The sequence below is a fragment of the Tachyglossus aculeatus genome, chromosome 17 (genome assembly GCF_015852505.1).
Source record: "Tachyglossus aculeatus isolate mTacAcu1 chromosome 17, mTacAcu1.pri, whole genome shotgun sequence".
Lineage (NCBI taxonomy): Eukaryota > Metazoa > Chordata > Mammalia > Monotremata > Tachyglossidae > Tachyglossus > Tachyglossus aculeatus.
Genome location: NC_052082.1, coordinates 45,737,061 through 45,759,077, shown reverse-complemented (window position 1 = coordinate 45,759,077; position 22,017 = coordinate 45,737,061). Strand labels below are relative to the sequence as shown.

The window sequence follows — 22,017 nt, the reverse complement described above, 5'->3', positions numbered from 1 at the left end:
TAACTGAGGCCCAGAGAAGTGAAGTGACTCACCCAAGGTCACCCGGCAGACAAGTGGCAGAGCTGGGATTAGAACCTAAATCCTTCCGGCTCCCAGGCCTGTGCTCTATCCACTAGGCCACTGCTCCTCACCTGTAAAATGAAGATTCAGTGCTGTTCTTCCTCCTCCCTAGACTGTGTGCCCCATGAAGGACAAGGAATTGTGTCTGATCCGAGTGACCCAGCAAATGTGAACCCCACAATCGTGGAGAGCACATCTGTGCAACTGAGAAAGAGTGTGCGGGTATCCGCCCGGCTGGTTCTCACTTCCAAATTCCCCCCCAAGTCAAGTGCCACCCTCAGAAGTCCAGATCTGCTGGTCCTGGCTCAGTGAGGTGCCCAGTCATGGCCGTTCCCAGCAACCCCAGAAGAAGGACAGCCGAATGTTATTGTTGGCAGAACCTCACTGCCTCAGAGAAAGCTTGGGAAGAAATATCTTTTTCAAAAAGAGTCTGCTGAAGGGAACCCTTGTGTGACCAGGGCCAGGGTAGTGGGAGAAGACTTACTTCTTCTGGATTACTGGCTCTCCAGGCTTGGAAGCCATATGCCCACATAATGGGGGTGGGTGGGGTGACTGACATTTCCCTTAGGGTGGGGAAGTTAGTGAACCCCATAATATGGGGAGGGAATTAAGGTTTCAGCCTGTGGGGTGAGCATTTTAAGTGTTAAAAGGCAAGAAGAGTCCCCACTCTGAATTGGAAGATTTGTGTCATCTCTATTCACTGAAGCATTCACTTCTCTAAAGACTGTGACCTAAGTTGGATCAGAGGCTGGATTCTGACTCAGTAATTCATATGTGTGTATATAAAATCCCGTCAGCTTCCTATGCCCTTTCAGCCTACTTCCCACCTTATTTACTGCCTCCTTCCCCACACCCCTGTCCAAAGTAACATATAACCCTGCCAGAATCTCCCCTGTAATTTCTACTTCTTAAGATAGCGATGGTTCTCCTTCTCTTGGCTTGCTATGATTACCCCGATCCTCCCTGTTTCTTCCCTCCTCCTTCGCCTCCCCAACTCAGAACCAAATCTGGGGCTGGGTTTTCTGAGCACTCGACAGCAAGCATCGATTTGTTTTTTCCAGTTCCATTAAGCTGTTATAAATAGCTTCCTGATCCATCTAAAAGGGTTACAAACCACCTTTCTTCTCTGGCTTCAAGGGGCTCTTGATGGGGTGAGAGTATTTTTTTCTCTTTTAATTCTGGTGGGAGGCACCTGCCTTGTTTAATTTTCTCACCTGGTGACCTCCGAGAATGAGCAGAATGTGGTCAGGGACTTGGACCCATCTCTTGCCCGCTGGCTGTGTGCTTGTTCTGGTTTTCCCTCCCAGGTTCTCGCAGCTGGGGGAGTTTTACCCTACCCCCCAATTCAGCTCTTGGCAAAGTTGTCTGAGTTGGAGATGAGGTAGGCCTGGTCCCTGGGCTATCGTGTGGGAGTGGGCCCTGGGCATGAATTTAATTGACCTCTTTGCTTTGGGGGATAAGATTCTGAAGAATCCCCCCCGCCCCTCCAATCTACCCAACCCCATCTCCCTAATCCTTAAGGTTGTAACACAGTATAAATACTGAGGATAATAATAATAGTAATTTTGGTATTGGCTAAGTACCTACTGTGTGCCAGACACTGTACTAAGTTCCGGGGTGAATTCAAGCATATCGGGTTGGACACACTCCCTGCCCGACATGGGGCTCAGAGTCTTAATCCCCATTTTACGGATGAGGTAACTGAGGCACGAAGTGAAATGAATCAGTCACACTGCAGACAGGTGTCGGATTAGGACCCAGGTCCTTCTGACTCCCAGCCCCTGCTCTACCCACTAGGCTATGCTGCTTCTTGATGAAGCAGCTTCAGCATGGCTCAGTGGAAAGAGCATGGGCTTTGGAGTCAGTGGTCGTGGGTTCAAATTCCGGCTCCGCCAATTGTCAACTGTGTGACTTTGGGAAAGTCACTTCACTTTTTTTGTGTCTCAGTTACCTCATCTGTAAAATGGGGATTTACTGTGAGCCCCCACCCCACGTGGGACAACCTGATCACCTTGTAGCCTCCCCAGTGCTTAGAACAGTGCTTTGCACCTAGTAAGCACTTAATAAATGCCATTGTTATTATTATTATGTGGATAAGTGAGGCCAAGAGATCAGACCCAAGGAAAAGGCCCTATCCTTCTGGAGGAGATCTCATTTCATCTTTTCCCACCCCCTCTGCATCACCCTGATTTTCTCCCTTTATTCACCGCTCCCTCAGCCCCACAGCACTGACATGCAAAACTGTACTCTACTTATATTAATATCTGTCTCTCCCTCTAGACTGTGAGCTCATTGTGGGCAGGGAGTTTGTCTACCAACTCTGTTGTATCGTACTTTCCGAAGCGCTTAGTTCAGTACTCTGCACGTAGAAAGTGCTCAATAAATATGATTTGATTGACTGAGACTGCTTTCTCTCTCCTTCATCATCACTTAGGTAAGCCTTCCCCAAAGCTGTGATCATCGCCTAAAGCTGCCTAAGTGAACTGAGTATGAGACAGTGAATTGATAGGCAGGATGTAGGGGACAGAGGAGATTGGAGCATCTCTCCTCGTTTTCCCTGCCTCTTGTTCTTTAAGGAAGTATAAGCGTTTTGTCAAGAGAAGTACCCTTGCTCCTTGCATTTCCGATGAAATGATGTGCTTTCAAATGTACTTTCAGTGCTTAGTGCGGTGCCTGGAACAGGGTGAGCACTTAACTAATACCATAAAAAAAAGAAAGGTATCAGAAGAAGTAATGGCCTCCATGACCAATGAGAAGAAACTGTCCGGTTAAGCATTCTACTAATTAATTGCATCTATTCATTGCATCCAACATCATCATCATAATAGCAACGTACTCACTGTACCTCGATCTCGGCTATCTCACCACTGACCTCTCGCCCATATAGCAGCGTGGCTCAGTGGAAAGAGCCCGGGCTTTGGAGTCAGTGGTCATGGGATCAAATCCCCTCTCCTACACATATCTGCTGTGTGACCTTGGGCAAGTCACTTAACTTCTCTGAGCCTCAGTTACCTCTTCTGTAAAATGGGGATTAAGACTGTGAGCCCCATGTGGGGCAACCTGAGCGCTTAGAACAGTGCTTTGCACATAGTAAGTGCTTAACAAATGCCATTATTGTTATTATTATTATATCCTGCTCTGGTTGGAACATCCTCCCTCCTCATATCTGACAATCGCTCTCCCCACCTTCAAAGCCTTATTCAAGGCACATCTCCTCCAAGAGGACTTCCCCGACTTACCCCTTCATTTCCCTTTTTCCAACTCCCTTCTGCGTCATCCTTGCACTTCCTCCCTCTATTCATCTCTCCTTCAGCCCCACAGCACTTATGCCCAAATCCGCAGTTTATTTGTGTATATTCCTGTCTGTCTCCCTGCTAAACTGTAAGCTTGATGGCAGCAGGAAATGCATCTACCAATGCTGTTGAATTGGAATAATAATTATGGTATTTCTTAAGTGTTTGCTATGTGCCGGCCACTTTTGTAAGCACCAAGCGCTTGCTTGGTTCAGTGATTTGCACCCAGTAAGCACTAAAGAAATACGATTGATCAGTTGATTGCACTCCTTCCCAACCATCTGGCTAGTGGATTGGAGTTAGCCTGTGAGTCAGTCATAAATGCATAAGGCTAGTTAGAAACCACTGTGGCCATTGTGTCCATCCTCCTGCCTCTAGGGAGGATTTGGGAGCTGAGGTCTTTAAGCCTAGTTTCAATGGCCTTCAGGCAGTGCTTGGCACATAGTAAGTGCTTAACAAATGCCATTATTTTAATTATTCAGGCAGCAGGGCTCTCTTGATCTTCCCTGGTGAATAATGGACCCTGGCCTGGAGTTAATTGGCAGTCACCCTCTAGACTGTAAGCTCGTTGTGGGCAGGGAATGTATCTGTTATATTGTTACAGTGTACCTTCTCAAGTGCTTAGTACAGTGCTATGCACGCAGTAAGTGCTCAGTAAATACAGTTGGCTGACTGACTGACAAGTAGCCAGGGAATTCCAGGATCGAGGCCTCCTCGGAGCAAGGATCTGCTAGGGGTGGAAGCGTGAAAAGGGTTTGCGGTGCCTGTTGCTAGCGGGGAAGAGGATGGCCGCCACTTTCTGCCCCTCCTTCCCTCCCACCCCACCCGCATCATTGTAAGTTGAAAAACAGACCCTTTTTAAATACCCCGCTGCTGTTCGAGAGGCTTGTTCCAGCCAGGCTCCGTATGACCAAAAAAAAGGCAACTTGGCTGTTAGGCAAGAAACCCCAAGTCCTTTCCATTCCTTTGAGTTGGTTGGAAGGGCTGTGCCAGGAGCTATTACTTTAAAGGGCAAAAAGTTTTAAGGTCTAAAAAATCCTTTCCTGGAGGCCTGAAAACCTGCCCAAGTTGATGCACAACAGGGATTGGAGCCGCCTTTGTTGCCTGGCAGTATTGACAGCAAACAAATGTGTTTGCCGGTCTGTTTGCCATTTCCAGAGCTGAAATTCTGTTTGCTTTGCTATCCGATTGCTTTCTCCATGGCCTTGCTGGCTCCCTCATTGCCGAAGTCCCCTGTCAGGTGGCCCTGGCAAATGACCCCAGAACGGCAGTAGCCCAGCCTGAAAGAAGAACTATCCAGGAGTTGCTTCCCCTCATGTCTATCTATGTCAGTCATTCATATTTATAGAGTGCTTACTCTGTGATGCTGCTGATGGTATTTATTAAGCACTTACTATTTGCCAAGCAATGTTCTAAGCGCTGGGGTAGATACAGGGTAATCAGTTTGTCCCACGTGGGACTCACAGTCTTAATCCCCATTTTACAGGTGAGGTAACTGAGGCACAGAGAAGTTGGGACTTGCTCAAAGTCACACTTAAGTGGCGGAGCCGGAATTAGAACCCACAACCTCTGACTCCCAAGCCCGGGCTCTTTCTGCTGAGCTATGCTGCTCTAAGCACTTGGGAGAGTACAATGCAAAAGAGCTGTCAGACACATTTCCCTGCCCACAACAAGCTTACAGTCTAGAGGGAGAGACAGACATTAATGCAGCATGGCTCGGCGGAAAGAGCATGGGCTTTGGAGTCAGAAGTCGTCGGTTCAAATCCCGACTCCGCCACGTAGCTATGTGACTTTGGGCAAGTCACATGACTGATCAGTACAGTGCTTTCAACGCAGTGCTCAATAAGTACCACTGGTTGATTAATTGATAAGAGTTGAGCCCCTCATTTGTTGAGGCTTTACCCCTGGGGCTTTGGGATTGTATGCTGCTTAAGGCCATTTGCAAGCACCATCTCAGCTGGTTAGCCAGCTTCCAAAGAAGATGTGGTGCTTGTTCTTGTCATCATCATCATCAATTGTATTTATTGAGCACTTACTGTGTGCAGAGCACTGTACTAAGCGCTTGGGAATTGTCCAGCGTCTCTGGCTCCCCAAGTAGTTTGTGAAACCCAGAGACAGAGTTCGCTCTAATGGCCGTGGTAACTCTTTGCGTGTTGTCCATGCCCTCTGTTTGGGAGCTGAAGAGCTTCCTTCTTGAAGAAGCGATCTTGGTAATAATAACAATAACCGTGATATTTGTTAAGCACTTACCGTGTGCCAGGGACTGTACTAAGCGCTGGGGTGGATACACGCAAATTGGGTTGGACACCGTCCCTGCCCCACGTGGGCTCACAGTCTCAATCCCTGTTTTACAGATGAAGTCACTGTGGCACTGAGAAGTGAAGGGACTTGCCCAAGATCCCATAGCAGACAAGCGGTGGAACCAGGATTAGAACCCATGATTTTCTGATTCCCGGGCCCACGCTCTTATCCACTACTCCATGCTGCTTCTCTACTGCCCTTAACTGAGCTGTTTCCCTTCTGGATGAAGGGAAGTCTGTCGTAGATATCTGAGCGACACTGCGGGGGTTGTATTTGTATTACGGTATTTGTTAAGTGCTTACTATGTACTAAGCACTGGGTTAGATACAAGATAATCAGGTTAGACACAGTCCCTGTCCCACATAAGGCTCACAGTCTTACTCCCCATTTTCCAGATGAGGGAATTGAAGCCCAGAGAAGTGAAGCGACTCACCCAAGTTCTCACAGCAGGCAAGTGGTAGAACCGGGATTAGAACCCAGGCCCTCCGACTCCAAGGCCCGTGCTCTTTCCATAGACTACGCTGCTTCTCAAAAGCAAGGACTCGTGTCTCTCTCTCCTCCTCCTCCAGTCCCAGTATTGTGTGTGCAGCCATTCACGTCCGTAATTTGTATTAATGTCTGTCTCCCTCTCTGGTCTGTAAGCTCGTTGTGGGCAGGGAATGGGCCCGCCAATTCCATTGTATCGTACTCTCCCAAACGCTTAGTACAGTGCTCTGCACACGGTAAGCGCTCTGTAAATACCACTGATTAGCTGATTGCCAGTGATTGTCCTCCAGGCATTCGGTAATCACCCAGCGCTCCTTCCAACGAGGCCACGTGGACAGGTCTGCCTTGTCCCTGGGCTGGACCGAATGTTTAATTCAAAGGATGGTTGTCACGGGTCCTTAAAAATGCAAGCGGCAATGCAGAACACTGACCGGCTTGTGGCTGCGAGATGTTGCAGTGTAATCCGACCAGGAGGACGTTGAGCTATTTGACGGAGATGCCAAATTGCATTGCAGACTCTGGTTTCAGCTCCCCGCTGCCACAAGGGAGAACCTCCCACGGTGAAGTGAAACATGTCGGGACGTAGGGCAGCACTGTAACGGGCTGTTCCGCAGTTTGGGACGGGTTGGGGAAGGGCTTCAAGGGGTATAGTGGGGCTAGTGTACTTCGACGCTGCTAGGAAATGAACAACCCTTCCTCTGCAGCTCTGGGCTCCAAGTGCTGCAGTCTGAGAAATAGGAAGTGAAACTACCCGACTGGTTTCCTTGGCCCGTATAGCGGCGACAAGGTAATCCACTGGCAGGCTACATGAAAAGGAAATGAGATCAGGGACGAGTTGGTGATGAGGCGGGGGAGACACAGGAGGCCTTAATAAGGTTTAGATTTTCTTTCATTTTATCTATACCCAAGGGGAACTGGAAAAAGCCTCAGAGGAAGTGTTGGGGGTCACTGCGGACCTGCCAGCTGTTGTTTTTCAGAGCTTCTGGAAGAAAGGAGAAAACCCTCAGGATTGGACAAGGGCAGATACTGTGCCTGCTTGGAGGAAGGAGGAATGGGAAAACTCCACTAATTCTAGGCCAGTCAGTGTAACAGTGATACTGGAGAAGATGTTAGCTCTCTCCACATTCAACGCTCTCCCCAAATCTCATCTCCTCCAAGAAGCCTTCCCTGATTAATTTCCCAGCAATCGTTGAGCCAGCTGTAGCATCTGCAAACTTCTGTACTCGCAGCCTATGTTCTCATCAATCAATCAATCAGTCGTATTTATTGAGTGCTTACTGTGTGCAGAGCACTGTACTAAGCGTTTGGGAAGTACAAGTTGGCAACATATAGAGACAGTCATCATCATCATCATCAATCGTATTTCTTGATAAATACGATTGATTGATTGATTGATTGAGCGCTTACTATGTGCAGAGCACTGTACTAAGCGCTTGGGAAGTCCAAGTTGGCAACATATAGAGACGGTCCCTACCCAACAGTGGGCTCACAGTCTAAAAGGGGGAGACAGAGAACAAAACCAAACATGCTAACAAAATAAAATAAATAGAATAGATATGTACTCATGTCTGCTTACTCAAATATTTAATCTATTTTAGTCAACGAATTTATGGCTGTCTTCCCATTTAGAGTATAAACTCCTGGTGGGCAGGGAACATGTCACTTCTTTATTCGGTACTCCTCAACCACTGCACCAAGTAGGCGCTCAATAAATGATACTATGACTATACTAAGATTAATTTGCAACCATCTAAGGGAACCACTGTGGCCTAGTGAAAAGAGCCCGGAGCTGGGAGTCAGGGGACTGGGACTCCACCATTGTCTGCAGTGTGACCTTGGGCAAGTTGCTTAACTTCCCCTTACCTCAGTTTCCTCATCAGTAAAATGGGGATTCCATACCCCTTATCCCTCCTACTTAGACTGTGAGCCCCATGCGGGACAGGGGGTAATCCAACCTGATTATCTTTTATCTACCTCAGCACTTACTACAGTGCTTAATGCGTGGTAAATATTTAACAAATACCACGAACATGATGATGATTATTACTGTTATATATTAATAATATGTAATAATAAGGGCCCCATGTACTAGGAAGAAACCAACACAGCTGTGGGAAGACCGAATGGTGCCAGACAAATGGAATCTTTTCTTTGTGAGTGACAGAAACCCATAGGTAGGACAGAAACAATAGACACAATCTTGCTAGAGTTCAGTAAACTTGGGATTCTTTCCCACATGGGAGGCAACCTGTCCCAGTGAGAGGAACTTGGATCTGAGAGTCAGAAGACCTGGGTTCGGGTTCTAGTTCACCCATTGGCCTGCTGCGTGTCCTCAGGAAGTCACCCGTCTCTCTAAAAAGACAGGGATAATATCTGTCTTTCTCTTTCTCATGGGGATCTTAGGAGAATAAAATGAGAAAAGTGATCTGAAAGGCTGTGGAAAAGAAAACTGCTACATAAATTCAGGGTACTCTCATCACCAAATTTGGGAATTACTCTGTAAGCCGCTGATGAGCAGGGATCCTGTCTATCTACTGTATTGTATTGTACTCTCCCAAACACTTAGAACAATCCTCTGCCCACAAAAAATGCCATTGGTTCGTTGATTATCTACGACTCTTAGGTGGTTAGTCCTAATTGCGTTGGTGTCAACTGACGTCACCTACACAACAGTATTCTCCAGGAGGAGCCCTTAGCCGGAGTCCATTTCGATGATCTGGATGAGATAATTGATCGATGGAGCTGTAAACGCTTTGGAAGACTGGATAGATTTTGGAGTGACTTGGACAAACCGGGAAAAATGGTATTACAAGGATATGATCAAATTCTGTAGGGACAAGTACAAATGGTCCATTTGTGACAAAAAGCAAGGTAGCACAAATTCAGGATGGAGAAAGATGGGCTGGGATCAAACATAGTCCGAAAGATCGGGGGAGGACATAGTTCAACAGAAGCCGAATGTGAGACTGCATCCAAAGGCAGTTGAGGACTGACGGAACGAGCACGGGTCTGTGTCGGAGGATCTGGGTTCTAATCCCAGCTCTTCCACTGACCTGGTATGTGACCTTGGGGAAGTAGCCTAGCCTCTCTAGGCCTTTCCTCCTCTGTCAAGCAGGGTTAATAAAGCTAGCCACTCACGGAGATGATGTGAAAACAAAATGAGAAAATTATTGTGAAGGCACTTTGGAATACAACTTGGAGGCATCATTATTATTATTACTGTGAAAAATAATATTTCATAGTTGTGCCTCTAGTAAAAACCACATGGCTGTGGAATGTCCATCAGAAGGAATGTGACCTACAAGGGTCAAGAAGTAACCCTTCTTAGATTGGTCAGAGATTCATAAAAATTTCATCTCCACCATATTTTTAAAAAGATGTAGCGATGCTGGAGAAGGTTCAGAGAACAGTGTCAAAAATGAATAAAAGGCTGGAAACCAGAACCGGCCAAGAAAGGTTAAAGAATTAGGGTTATTTGGCCTAGAGAGAAGCAGAGGTTAAGGGATGCCTTAATGAATGTCTTTGGTTTTTATAAGGGATTTTATGAAGTGAATATGAACTGTCCATCACCATGAACTGTCTAACTGTGGGAAGCAACGTGGCATAATGGAAAGAGCATGGTCCTAGGAGGCAGAGGATCTGAGTTCTAATCCCGGCTCTGCCACTTGCTTGCTGTTCTGGCTTGGGCAAGTCACTTCACTTCTCTGTACCTAAGTCTCCTCGTCTGCAAAATTCCACACCTGTTCTCCCTCCTACTTAGACTGTAAGCCCCATGTGGGACAGGGGCTGTACCTGGTGTGATTTCCCTGTATCTACCCCAGAGCTTAGAACGGTGCTTGACACATAGCAAGCACTTAATAAACATCAGTAAAAAAAAAACAACAACAAAAAGCTAGTTCTTTCCGTGTCCATGCCCACTGAGGACCAAACAAGAGGAAATGAATACATAGTTATGATCCCAGGGGACCCTTACGAAGATGTCCTCTACTACTGCAGTGATAAAATATCTCAGCAGGGTACCGAAGGAGGTTGTGGCATGTCCGTCTCTAGCGATTTTTTAAAATTCAAATATGTACTAGCCATTTGTCCTGGGTGGTTTGGTCAGTGACCAGTCTGGAGGCAGGGGGCTGGACCTGATGACCTCTCAGGGTTTCTCCTAGCATTAGGGCTCTAGGATTTGATGAGATCTCGACTGAGCTTCCTCCTTCTCCTCCTCCTCCTCCTCTCCAGACACCAAGTGGGCTAAACTTGGTTGGTTCTGTGCCCTCTGGTCCAGGTGGTCCTGGTTTCCCCGCGGGGGAGCACCATTCATCTCTAATGTTTGGTTTGTTTTCTTGTTTTTCAGTCGTTCCAAGGAAGCCAAGGACGAGCTTACCTCTTTAATTCAGTGTGAGTGTCTCAATCAATCACTCAATGGTATTTATTGAGCGCTTACTATGTGCAGAGCACTTTACTGAGCGCTTGGGAGAGTACAATACGAGACAATTAGCAGACAGGTTCCCTGCCTGTAATTAGCTTACAGTCTAGAGGGGGAGACTGATTTTTATATAAATAAATAATTTATAATCTATCATTTAAAGATATATACATAAGTGCTGTGGGGTTAGGGGTGGGGTGACTATCCAGTGTGCAAAGGTCACAGATCTAGGTGCGTGGTCTCGCTCTGAAATGGGATTAGATCGTTCGGGGCTGCTTTAGGGGGCCAAGATAGCAACCCTAGAGAGTCATTAAGCAGCAGAACCTGCCTTCCTTTTTGATGGGTGTTTCCTAAACTGGGGAACAGGAAGCCAACGCCACAGACTTCCATTCTCCGATTTGTTTCCGGAGTTAGGTCCAGGTGGGGGGTTTTTGTTTTGGTTTTTTAAGAAGCCGGTCTTCTAACAAAAGAACCAAGACCCCTCTTATCCCCGGATAAAACAACAATCCCACCTGTCGTCCCCACCCTTTCCCTACTTTCCCCATCAAACTATGATGTAACCATAGGGTGCAGTTTAGCGTATTGCCTGGCTGGGAGCCTCCCAAGTTGCCTCTTTTGGGGAAGTGAGTTTATAAGTGGGAGAAGCAGCGGGGTCTAGTGGATAGACCATGGGCCTGGGAGTAAGAAGGACCTGAGTTCTAATCATGGCTCCACTTGTCTGTCGTGTGACCTTGGGTAAGTCACTTCACTTCTCTGGGCCTCAATTACTTCATCTATAAAATGGGGATGAAGACTGTGAGCCCCTTATGAAACAGGGACTGTGTCCAACCCGATTTGCTTGTATCCACCCCAACACTTAATACAATGCCTGTAATCCCTTAACAAATACTGCAATTATTATTATTATTGTTGTTAATAAGCAAGACTGCTTCAGAGTTGTCATTGGAGTAGAAGTGGAGGATTCTGAATCCTGGACCCAGGCTGGGGTGGAGTGCATGTTCTGAAGAGGGTGTAATGCAAAGAAGGCTAGAAAGAAGAGAGAGAGGGTATCTGCGAGTTTACACCTCACCCAGCAGTTCCCGGAGGCTCAGCTTTCTCGGCCCCCCCGGGGACATGTTTCTAAAATTGGAAATTTTCCTTAGAAAGTGCTGGAATAAAGGATGGTAAGATGAGTCCTGAACAGGAACTGACTGGAGCCTCTCCATTTCTAATGGCAGCCAGGCACCCTGTTCTTCCTGGGGACCGGAGTCCATTCCTGCGATCTGGGCCGCTCCGTTCCACCAGACTTGATCTGTAGAGTTCCGCTTTGACCACCGGCTGCTCCCTGCTCGGCTGGGGATTTCACAGCTCACATATCATTTTTTCCCCAAAAGGCTGAAACCTTCTAAACATTCATTAGGCTTGGCAGAAAATTAGCCTTTTAGCGTTGGTCCAGGATAGGCAGATCTGAAAATCATTTGACCTGAAAGATTTCCAGGTGGATGGAGCCCTTTCTTCTCCCCACACTCCCCCCCTGCCCCCACCGCCGCCTCAACTATTGGCCTCTGGCTATTCTCGTTTGAATCCAATCCCTTCCCCAGAATAGTTCTCTTGGAGAACCCATGCTGTTCATTTCTGCTGGCAACTCAGTATGAATGACTCAGGGTGTCACGTGTACCTGGCAGCCATCTCCTGTTTTCTGTCCCTGGCACAGAGTTAATGTGGGCTGTGGACCTGCAGAAGAACGGGTGTTGCTCACAGGACTCCACGCGGTCGCAGATATTTACTGTGAAAACTGCAAAACCACCCTGGGCTGGAAATATGTAAGTATGGTGAAGTCTGAACGTGGAGGCAGGAACAGAGTGAGTGAGTGTGTGTGTGTGTGTCTCCCCGTCCCTCCTCCCTCATCCAACCCGATAGCACTGGACTGAGGGGAGGGAGGGGAGTTTATAGAGTGAAACTAGTTTCTAGGAATTCTCCTCCTTCAACCCTTTCTCTCCCACCTCTCCAACTGAGGCCATGACCTTTGGTTCGGAGGGCAAATGTAGTCGATCACTGGTATTTCTTGAGCACTTACTATGTGCAGAGCACTGTACTAAGTGCTTGGGAGCGTACGCTGCAACAGAATTAGTGGATACGTTCCCTGCCATAGTGAGCTTATACTGTTTAGAGTCTGAGTTCTGCTGTTCAGTCCAGGAAAGGGGCAGGCCCCCTCTCAGGTGCAGAACTTGGGGCAATTGATTGGATCGGCCACCTCGTCATCATGCCCCTCGGCTCAGACAGGAGCTGAGCTGCAGTTGCCACCGGTACATCCTGGGGGGGATCAAATTGGGAGAGGCCAAGGACAGAGCTGAATCCTCTAACCTCTGTGGGTAGATCTAACCTGAATAGGAGCAGGAAACTGAGTCTGAGGAGGCCTTGATCATACCATTCCCCTTCCTTTCCCCCTCCCCCATGTCTCCTGGCTCACTTTTAGTAATTTGTTTCAAATGTTCAGAGACAGCGAGAAAGAGAGAGAGAGTGTGTATATGTGTGCACGTTTGTGTATGTTTTTCTCCTACCTACACCCCTGGGGTTCTGAGGGAGTCAGCATGTATGAGAAGCAGCTTTCCTACCCTTCCCATTCCTCTGTTTCCCCCAGCCTCTCCTACCCACTGTGATTTATAGTGTTTAAGTGCTTTGAGCTTCTCCCAAAGAGAGAACCATTATCAGCCAGATCCCACCAATGCATCTGCTGGGCCCCGTCTATAGACATCACTGATTTATTTGGTACAGACAGTATTTATAGTACGCATTCATTGAGCACCTACTGTGTTTATACCACTGTACCTAAGAGAGTACATCAGAAGCAAAAGGCACAGGCCTGCCTTCAGGGAGTTTGCAGTCATTGCTCTTGGTCTGCCACAGGGGTGAAAGCCAACTGGGTTATTCAGAGCAGCACTGACTGAGAAATTGGCATCACCGGCAAGCAAAATATCAATGTTTTGACCCCACGCTGAAATAACTGGGGAAACAAATTCCCATTTTAGGAGCCATGTTAACAGAGCAAGGTGCTTGGCATCTGTTCTGAGTCTCTTTGGTCAGACCCGGCCCATGGGATGAGTGCTTGAGGTGGAAGAGACCTATGCTGGTTGTTCCACTTAACAGCTTAATAAAACCTCTCCTCAATTATCCAGGTATTTTGAATTATCCAGGTTCCCTACTACTTGTCCTGCCTTCCCACCCTCCGATCTCTTCTTTGTCAGTAAGCACCTTCAACCAGGGGATGTGCGAAGAAGGAGGAGGCGAAACAAATGAGACAGTCTTTCAATTTGGTGGTTTTAGTAAGTGGTGGGAAACTACAGTGGCTAGCACAAATTTAAATTATTAGTGGATTTCAGTTATGGAAGTTTTTCTCCTCCCTTACTACCACAAATAATAAAGGATGGCTGAATCTTTCCCTTTATTTTTTGCCTCACAACCTTTTTTGACCCTTTATGCCTTGATACTTCCTTCATGTCGGGTGCATAACAAAGTCAGAGAAAGCAAAAGAGAAATCTTCCTGAACATTTAACCAGGTCTTGTTTTGTAACCTCCTTTTATCCTGAAAACACAATTACGCATCAGCCAATTGTGTCTCTAATACTTTCCTTTATTACAGCAGAGTGGCCGAGAAAGTTACCAAAAAGCCGCCAGCTCTGAGCATTCCCTGCTTTCCCAGCTGGTTTGTGAAGTGATTTAAAAGCAAAAGGCCAAACACCTCAGCCCTGAAATTCTGTTCTGAGACTAAAAGCACCAGAGCTACAGCTTCACCCTGGCCCAGAATAAAGGACAAATTTCAGAGAAATTCTGCCCTCACAACCCCCTATTATCAGTGGGATTCTGTTCCTTGGTAATTCTGAGGGAGTGAAAGGGAGGGGATTGTACTGATCTAATAATTTAAGATTTTAGGCAAACACAAAAACTGGCGACTGGTATATATTAAGGCCACAAAGATTTTATTCTTCATGAGCTATTAATAAAATCACTGTTAAGTCCTTAGTTTCTCGGTAGGAAGCTCCCCAGCTCTGAAAGTAATCCGTAAGGTGTTGTGAATTGACTCTTCCCCCTCCAGAGTCCAGATAAAATGGGCTTATTCTCACACTTACTTTTCAGTGCCAAACTCCAGGAAAGTTTCTCCCTCTTCTTAGTATAGGGCAGTTCCTCATTTTGGATGCAGGAGACTCAGTAGAGGAGAATTGGAGAGGTAGGCCCAGGCAGGAGGAATGAAGTGAAATGGTTAGCAAATTGTATTTTCCCACAGTCCTTTACATCACAAGTCAGTGTCTTTCCTCTGAAGGTCTCAGCCTTCTAGAAAACATCAAATCTCCCTGCCCTCCTGACTGACCTTACGCTGGGCCATTTCATGGGAACAAGAGAAGCAGTGTAGCCTAATGGATAGAACATAGTCCTGGGAGTCAGAAGATCTGAGCTCTAATCCCGGCTCTGCCAATTGCTCGCTATGTGACCTTGTCCAAGTCACTTAAATTTTCTGTGCCACAGTTTCCTCAACTGCAAAATGGGGATTAAATACCTGTTCCCCTCCTACTTTGACTCTGAGCCCCATGCAGGATAGGCAGTGTGTCCGACCTAATTAATTTGTACCTACCCCGGCGCTTGAGACGGTGTCTGACAAATAACAAATACCATAAAAAATAATAATTAAAAAAAAACAAGCCCTCAGAAATTTTTTCATGAATTCTGGTCCTCTAGAAGTACAAAGCAGTTTCAACTGTGATAATGAGCATAATAAGTGCCAGACACAATATAACTGGCTAGTGTAGTATAGAATAGGTTCATTTCCATCCATCCCAAATCATCATCACTGAACTCCACTGGAGGCCCACTGGCCCGTGGAAGTATATATGTATATATGTATGTACATATCTATTACTCTATTTATTTATTTATTTATTTTACTTGTACATATCCTATTTATTTTATTTTGTTAGTATGTTTGGTTTTGTTCTCTGTCTCCCCCTTTTAGACTGTGAGCCCACTGTTGGGTAGGGACTGTCTCTATATGTTGCCAATTTGTACTTCCCAAGCGCTTAGTACAGTGCTCTGCACATAGTAAGCGCTCAATAAATACGATTGATGATGATGATGATAGTAGAGGGGAAGGGTCCCAGGCCCTGAGTCATTTCCAGCCCAGTGAGCGTAAAAAGCCGGTCAACGGAGGCCCAAAGGTGGACGCGATTTGCCTCGAGCTCTCCGCGAGCCCACGGTCCAGCTAGGAACTGTAGTCTCCCCACCACCTCCTTGACCCCTCCGCTCCTCAGGGACTCCAGCCTGCTTGTCCTGTGGTCGCTAAACCCCTTTTCTCTCTGTGTTGGCTAGGAACATGCCTTTGAGAGCAGCCAGAAGTATAAAGAAGGCAAATACATCATTGAACTAGCGCACATGATCAAGGATAATGGCTGGGATTGAACGGAGGCAGAGTCCACCCAAACCTGTGTCTAAGCGAATGCCATCCAACCGAACATTATACCCAAGAATGAGAGAGTGACTGAACGTTTGGTTCCACCCATTTAGAGGCTTTCCCCACCCGGGGGCATCCTCCCACCCTAACTCCATCTTGACTGGTGACTAGCCTCTAAGCTGCCGTCTCTCTGTCTCTACGCTTTGTGTCTGTTGTGTGAGTTGACCCTGGCTTCTCTCTCTGTTCTAGTGTTGGCTAAAAAGAACGAATGCACCGTAAGCTCGGCCACGTTCCACTCCGACGAAGGGGTGAGAACCCACCGAAACAGGCCGCCGGGGGCTGGGTGGGGGGAGGCAGCATTTGAGCCGGATAGCGGTGGTACAGGGACTGGAGAAGGAAAGAGACCCCTGAACATCCTGGGGCTGGGGGGTGGGAGGGTGGAGGCAAGGACGAGGTTTTGTTGCTCCTAAAGTCCTGGTTGTCCAGGTTTGAAAAGATCAACTTGTCTGTGAGGACAAAAAAAACAACAAAAGAAAAAATACCTCATGATCACGTTCTCTCTTTGACCAGAAATTTCTGTTCCTGACACCGGCGTGTGTGGGTATCAAACTGAGCGCGATTGTGGCCCCGGTCCCTTTCACCTGCTTCAGGGGCAGGTGGCTGGTTTCCCCGGGTGGAAACCAATGGCTGTGGTGAGTGCGCGTGGGGTTTTGATGACTTGCTCACGTCTCAACCAATCCCCGAGTTGTTTTCTCCTCTGCCCCTTCTGCAAGAGGGAAAACTGCCTTGCATCCGTCAAACGCCCAAGACCCAATTTTCCCAAGAAAGGAAGGGGACCAAAGCCTGGGACAAGGGGCCCAATAAATAGGGAAGGTGAGAGAATAGCCCAGACTGAAGAGGAAGCTTAGAAGATGCTCCAGGAACAGTTCGGATCTCGGGTGGGTTAAATCGCGGCCGAAAAGGGGTCAGAGAAACCAATTTGGAGATGGTTCTCTCATTCCCGTTCCTCCCTGAGAGCAGCTAGTCTTAGCGTTGACTCCAGGATGAGCTAGAAGTCAGCATTCCTCCCAGAGAGTGGGGTATCCTTCGATGGAAACAGCAGTGGAGAATGGATCCCTTGGCCTGCAGACCTGTCTTTCCAGGCCATTGAAGATCAAATAATGAAGCCCTGCAATTTCCCTTGTTGTTATTTAGACGGGTGAATCGGGGCAGCAAAGGAGAGTGAGTGAGTTGGATGACTAACTAGAAATAACAAATCAAATATCATCTTTTCCCCAAACTCCATGATAACGGAGGAGGAGGGTTCGTGAGGGAAAGAGAAGTTCGTTATGTTTTATCAACACTGTGAAATTTGTTCTACAGCAAATCCAGCCAGAATCTGGTGCATGACATAAAACTTATTTAACTGAGTTAAGTTCGTTTCTTAGCTTGAAAAATATTGTTGTTACTGTTGTTGTTCTTGTTACTGTTATTATTTAAATGCGTGTGATTCTCAGCATCTCGTTCTTCAAGTAGATCGATCCAGTAGGAAAATCCACCTCGGTGTCACAGATAGTGTGTTGATGAAAGTGGGAATCTGAAATCCAATGTTCCGCTGTCTGATGTGTAGATCAGTGGATTCAAGAAGTTTTTAGGATTGACTCTGGATTGAATGGAATCAGATTTCCACTCAGGGTGGGCGATCGGGGGCAGTGGAAGGGTGTAAAGGAATGGGAGGTGGTCTCCCTGGTCACTCACTCAGATGTGGTAAAATCAATTTGAAAACATAGAGTTCTGACCGACAAGGAGACTTTTATCGGCTCTGGAAGCTGAGTTGCTCCAGGGTAGGACTGGGCTGGCTTGTGAAAGAGCATTTAGTCTCTGGCATCTTATTTGCTCCCAGCAAAATGCCAGCACCTTTCCGTGCTCTTCCAACACTGGGCAGAATGCAGCCAGTCTCAAAATTGCCCTGGCAAGTTTCACAGGGGAAACTGAGGCATGGGGAGATGAGAGTAGTCGGTTCTGGCCGCCAGAGGTAGATCCTGTCAGAATGGACAGATTGGCACCGGATTTTAGCTTCTGGCCATCTGATCAGCTCCCCGGTCCCATCCAAAAAACCCTTGAAGCTCCAACAATTCTGAGTGAGCCCCCCCGTTCACAACTAGTCGTATCCCCATCTATTCCCACTGGGCAACCCATAGATTAGGGCCACTGGATTTGCTCAAGGAAAATCCCTTTTGCATAGACTCCCTTAAGCAGGGACTGGAGTTTTCTCAACCCTAAGGGACTTGATCCCTTGGGAGTTGCTTTGTTAAAATGTTTGGAAGCTGAGGATATTTTTTGAGATTTAATTTGAACTGGAGCTGTCAGGATGTGTATTTGAGTTCCGTGAGGTCCAGGGGAAGACCAGTTTTGCTGTTCATGAGTTCCTGAGGGAGCAGGCCCTGACTTCTGCTTCAGTCTGACAAGCCAATGACCAGATTCTCTTTCCTGTTCCATCCAATTCTGTAAAAATTGAGCGCTTATCGGGTGCCCGATGTGCTAAAAAGCCAATAGGATGATGCTTTCTGTCCCAAATGCAGATAACCTCCCTCTTTAGGCCTACTTCCCTTTGTCAACTAAACCTAAAGTGCTTCTTATAACTCGCGGTCCACCCATGGCCCTTCCATTTAACGTCTGGAAGCCTTCATTCATTCGTATTTATTGAGCGATTACTGTGTGCAGGAAGCATTGGCGACCGCAGCCGGGAAATCGAACGGCATCAGCTGGCGGGCTCAGTTAGTTCATTCTTTCTTTCAGTCAGTCGTATTTATTGAGCGCTTACTTCACGCAGAGCACTGTACCAAGTGCTTGGGAGAGTACAGTGTAACAGAGTTGGCAGACCCGTTCCCTGCCCACAACAAGCTTGCAGTCTGCCATAACCTACTCAGAGTATAACTAAAGACCTCACCCGCACAGGCCACTGGTAGATCCAGCTCACTGGAGTGAGTATGTGGAGCTGTGGGGGGAAGGTAGGGGAGGGAGAGGGAAGAAGGGAATGGCTGCCTTCATTTTCAAACCAAAAGTGTCCAGTTTTCAGTTCACCGGGCGCTCGTGGCCTGCCTCGGCCTGGACTGAGACGCTGAGGGCCGGAGCCTGTCACCTGAGTCTGCTCCTCGCATCTCAAACGAAGGGGAACAGGATGGGCTAAAATTAAAATGAGGCGGGTCACCCGTGCTGGGAGAGCGGTCTGCCGAACACGGGTCCTCTCGATGCAAGTTTCCGCCGGTAACGTGTGCAGAACAGGAACGCCCGCTTTTGAAATCTACCTTTGTAAATAATATTTAATTTTTTAAATAATATATTTGGTGCTGTTTTCTCAGATACCCTGAGAGCACTTTTTCTTTTGTTTTGAAATTCTCCTGTATCCTTGGCATTTCTTGAGAGACGTTTTAAGGGAAACACCGACCACCGGTGAACTCTGTTTTCTCTAATGCTGTTGTTGTGTTCGGAGGATGCGAAAGAGCAGTGCTTCTGCTTTCTTTATTCCAGTAGAACTGACATCGGTGGTCCATCGCCAGATTGTGCATTGAATTCTCTCTTGCACCAGGATTGGCTAGAAAAGACAAAGAAAGATGAAATCTGTTGACATGCATTAAGTTGCGACTCAGAATGTTTTCTCTATTTGAGGCAATTTCCGACACATTGGAATCTCATTTTTAACCGTCTGTGTTTTAGAAGTATTTTTGGATGTGGCTCCCACTTTCCTTTTCACAGGGGACACTCTGGTAGCTACAGTGAAGTTTACACCTCCAGCAGTAAGGTTTTCTTTATTATTATTATTTTTTGCTTTCTCTTTTGATTGTTCATCCTCTGTCTCCAAGTGGACCAACAGCACAAACCATTGGGATGCGTTCTGCTGGATGTGGAGCCGTTTGCTCTGTTGCGTTGCCGCTGCACGCTCTTTTCTTTTTTTCTTTGTGCACAACTTCTAAACATAATGATGGAATCTGTTGTCCGTGTAAAAATCAAAGAAGTCAAACCTAGATGTTTTCTAATTGCGCCGTGAGTGTATTCCTTATGTGAACATTTATGGAACACATGCCTGCGGGTAAACAGCTTTTTAAAATGTCAGAAACCTCAGGGTCAGGAAGAGACCTGAGAAATCAAATCCTCGAAACGATGAACTTCTATCACCTTTAACAGCACTATCCAAAGTGAGAAAACACTGCAGAAGTGGGAATGGGGTTAAATTAAAATGTATACATTAAAGCCCGTTGGCGTCTTGGGGTAATGAAGGAGGGGACATAAATTATTCCCACCTGACCAAATTCTTCACGATTTTAATTTTTTTGTTCAGAATTTGGGTGAGTGGGATCGCTCTCCATTCCCAACCCTCAGAGATTTTCTTTAATCTGTTAATGCTCTTGTGTTTACAAATTGTGTTAATTGTTAAGGGGTTGGCAGGGGAGGGGGCCATTCTTTCATGTCACCTTGATTCAGTAACAAAGGTAATTGTTTTCAGATGATTTGTCTTCACCTTTTTCTGTACTGGTACACAGTGATTCAGTATTAGTGGAAAGTGCATTGTTTCTGTCAGTTCCAATCTGTGTTGGTGCTCATTTGAGAAAATAAAGTTTTCAAATATTAAGGGGAGAGTTTGGCTTGTCTGTCCATCTTCCGACCTCCTTAACTCTGAAAGAAAGGCAAGCCTGAGCCCTCGTGGAAATGCGATAGTTTGAAAATAAAATTAGATCCTGCTATTCTGGAAATATTCCCCTTCTAACACTCTTCTCTTCTGTCGTTCTGTTTCCCAGCCTAGAAGAATATTGAGATGAATGTTTTTCATTTTCCAAAACCAGCAACTCCATCTTAGTCAAGGCCAGATTTGGGTAATCAGGTGAAGAAACACGAAAAACACTGATCCACCTCAGCCTTCTTTAACTGGTATATTGAAATGGAGTTTTAGAGAAAGGAGTGCTAAACAAAATATAGTTTCCCATAGGAAATAATGTCAAGTGCATTATTTGTTCCCAAGATCCCCAAATATTGACCAAAACAGTACAAATATGTTCAGTGACAAAAACGCTCAACATATTTAACCCATTTCACTCACGCGATCAAATAGCAATATATGTTGTCCCTGTAATAAAAGGTTATGAATTTAAGTAATTGCATGTTAATAAACATATGCATAACTTCAATGCCAATGAGCAGCTGTAAGCTATATGTGTCGGTGCCGGGTCGCTGCCCGGTGAGCCCATGTATGCACGCACAGAACACACATACACGGCTCGGCGCGTGTCCTAGAAAACCAAAGTGCTCTCTGTAAGCGAAGAGAACTGTAATGAAATATCGGCATGACAACTCAGAAGTGCCATCACAAAAAAATGCTAAGAGAAGAGTATTATATAAGGGGAGGAATGTCTGTATTAATTGGTAAGGCAGACATAAAACTGGCTTTGGGGGCTGGGGAAGCAAGGTGATCGCCTTTTAGACTGTGAGCCCACTGTTGTGTAGGGACTGTCTCTATATGTTGCCAACTTGTACTTCCCAAGCGCTTAGTACAGTGCTCTGCACACAGTAAGCGCTCAATAAATACGATTGATTGATTGATTGATCACTGGTGAGGGGGTCCCTTTCTGGTTCCGCCCACGCTCCCTCCCAATACCGTTATACTCTCCCAAGCTCTTTATACAGTGCTCGGCACACAGTTAGCACTCAGTAAATGCATCGACTGATTAAACAGCCTCCTCCATGTCCAGGGGTGACGGATCCAGGACTGAGTCAATCAATCGATCAAATGTATTTATTGAGCGCTTACTATGTACAGAGTACTGTACTAAGCACTTGGGAGGGTACAGCATAGCAGAGTTGGTAGACGCGTACCCTACCCACAATCAGTCACTCAATCAATCGCATTTATTGAGCGCTTACTGTGTGCAGAGCACTGTACTAAGCGCTTGGGAAGTACAAGTTGGCAACATATAGAGACAGTCCCTACCCAACAGTGGGCTCACAGTCTAAAATACCCACAATGAACTTGTAGTCTAGAGGAAAGGGGCAAAAAGTAAGGAGCAGAG

At 46.5% G+C, this 22,017-nt stretch overlaps 1 protein-coding gene across 1 annotated transcript in view; it reads left to right on the top strand.

Annotated features, from left to right (window-relative positions):
* Positions 1–20,585, top strand: part of YPEL2 (yippee like 2) — a 70,035-nt gene extending 49,450 nt beyond the window's left edge. Inside the window, exons 3-5 of the mRNA XM_038758932.1 lie at positions 10,486–10,529; positions 12,251–12,359; positions 15,895–20,585. Coding sequence (XP_038614860.1) covers positions 10,486–10,529; positions 12,251–12,359; positions 15,895–15,984 — 243 coding nt within the window. The 3' untranslated portion in view covers positions 15,985–20,585. The remainder of the gene's footprint in view (positions 1–10,485; positions 10,530–12,250; positions 12,360–15,894) is intronic.
* The last annotated feature ends 1,432 nt before the right edge of the window (positions 20,586–22,017 follow it).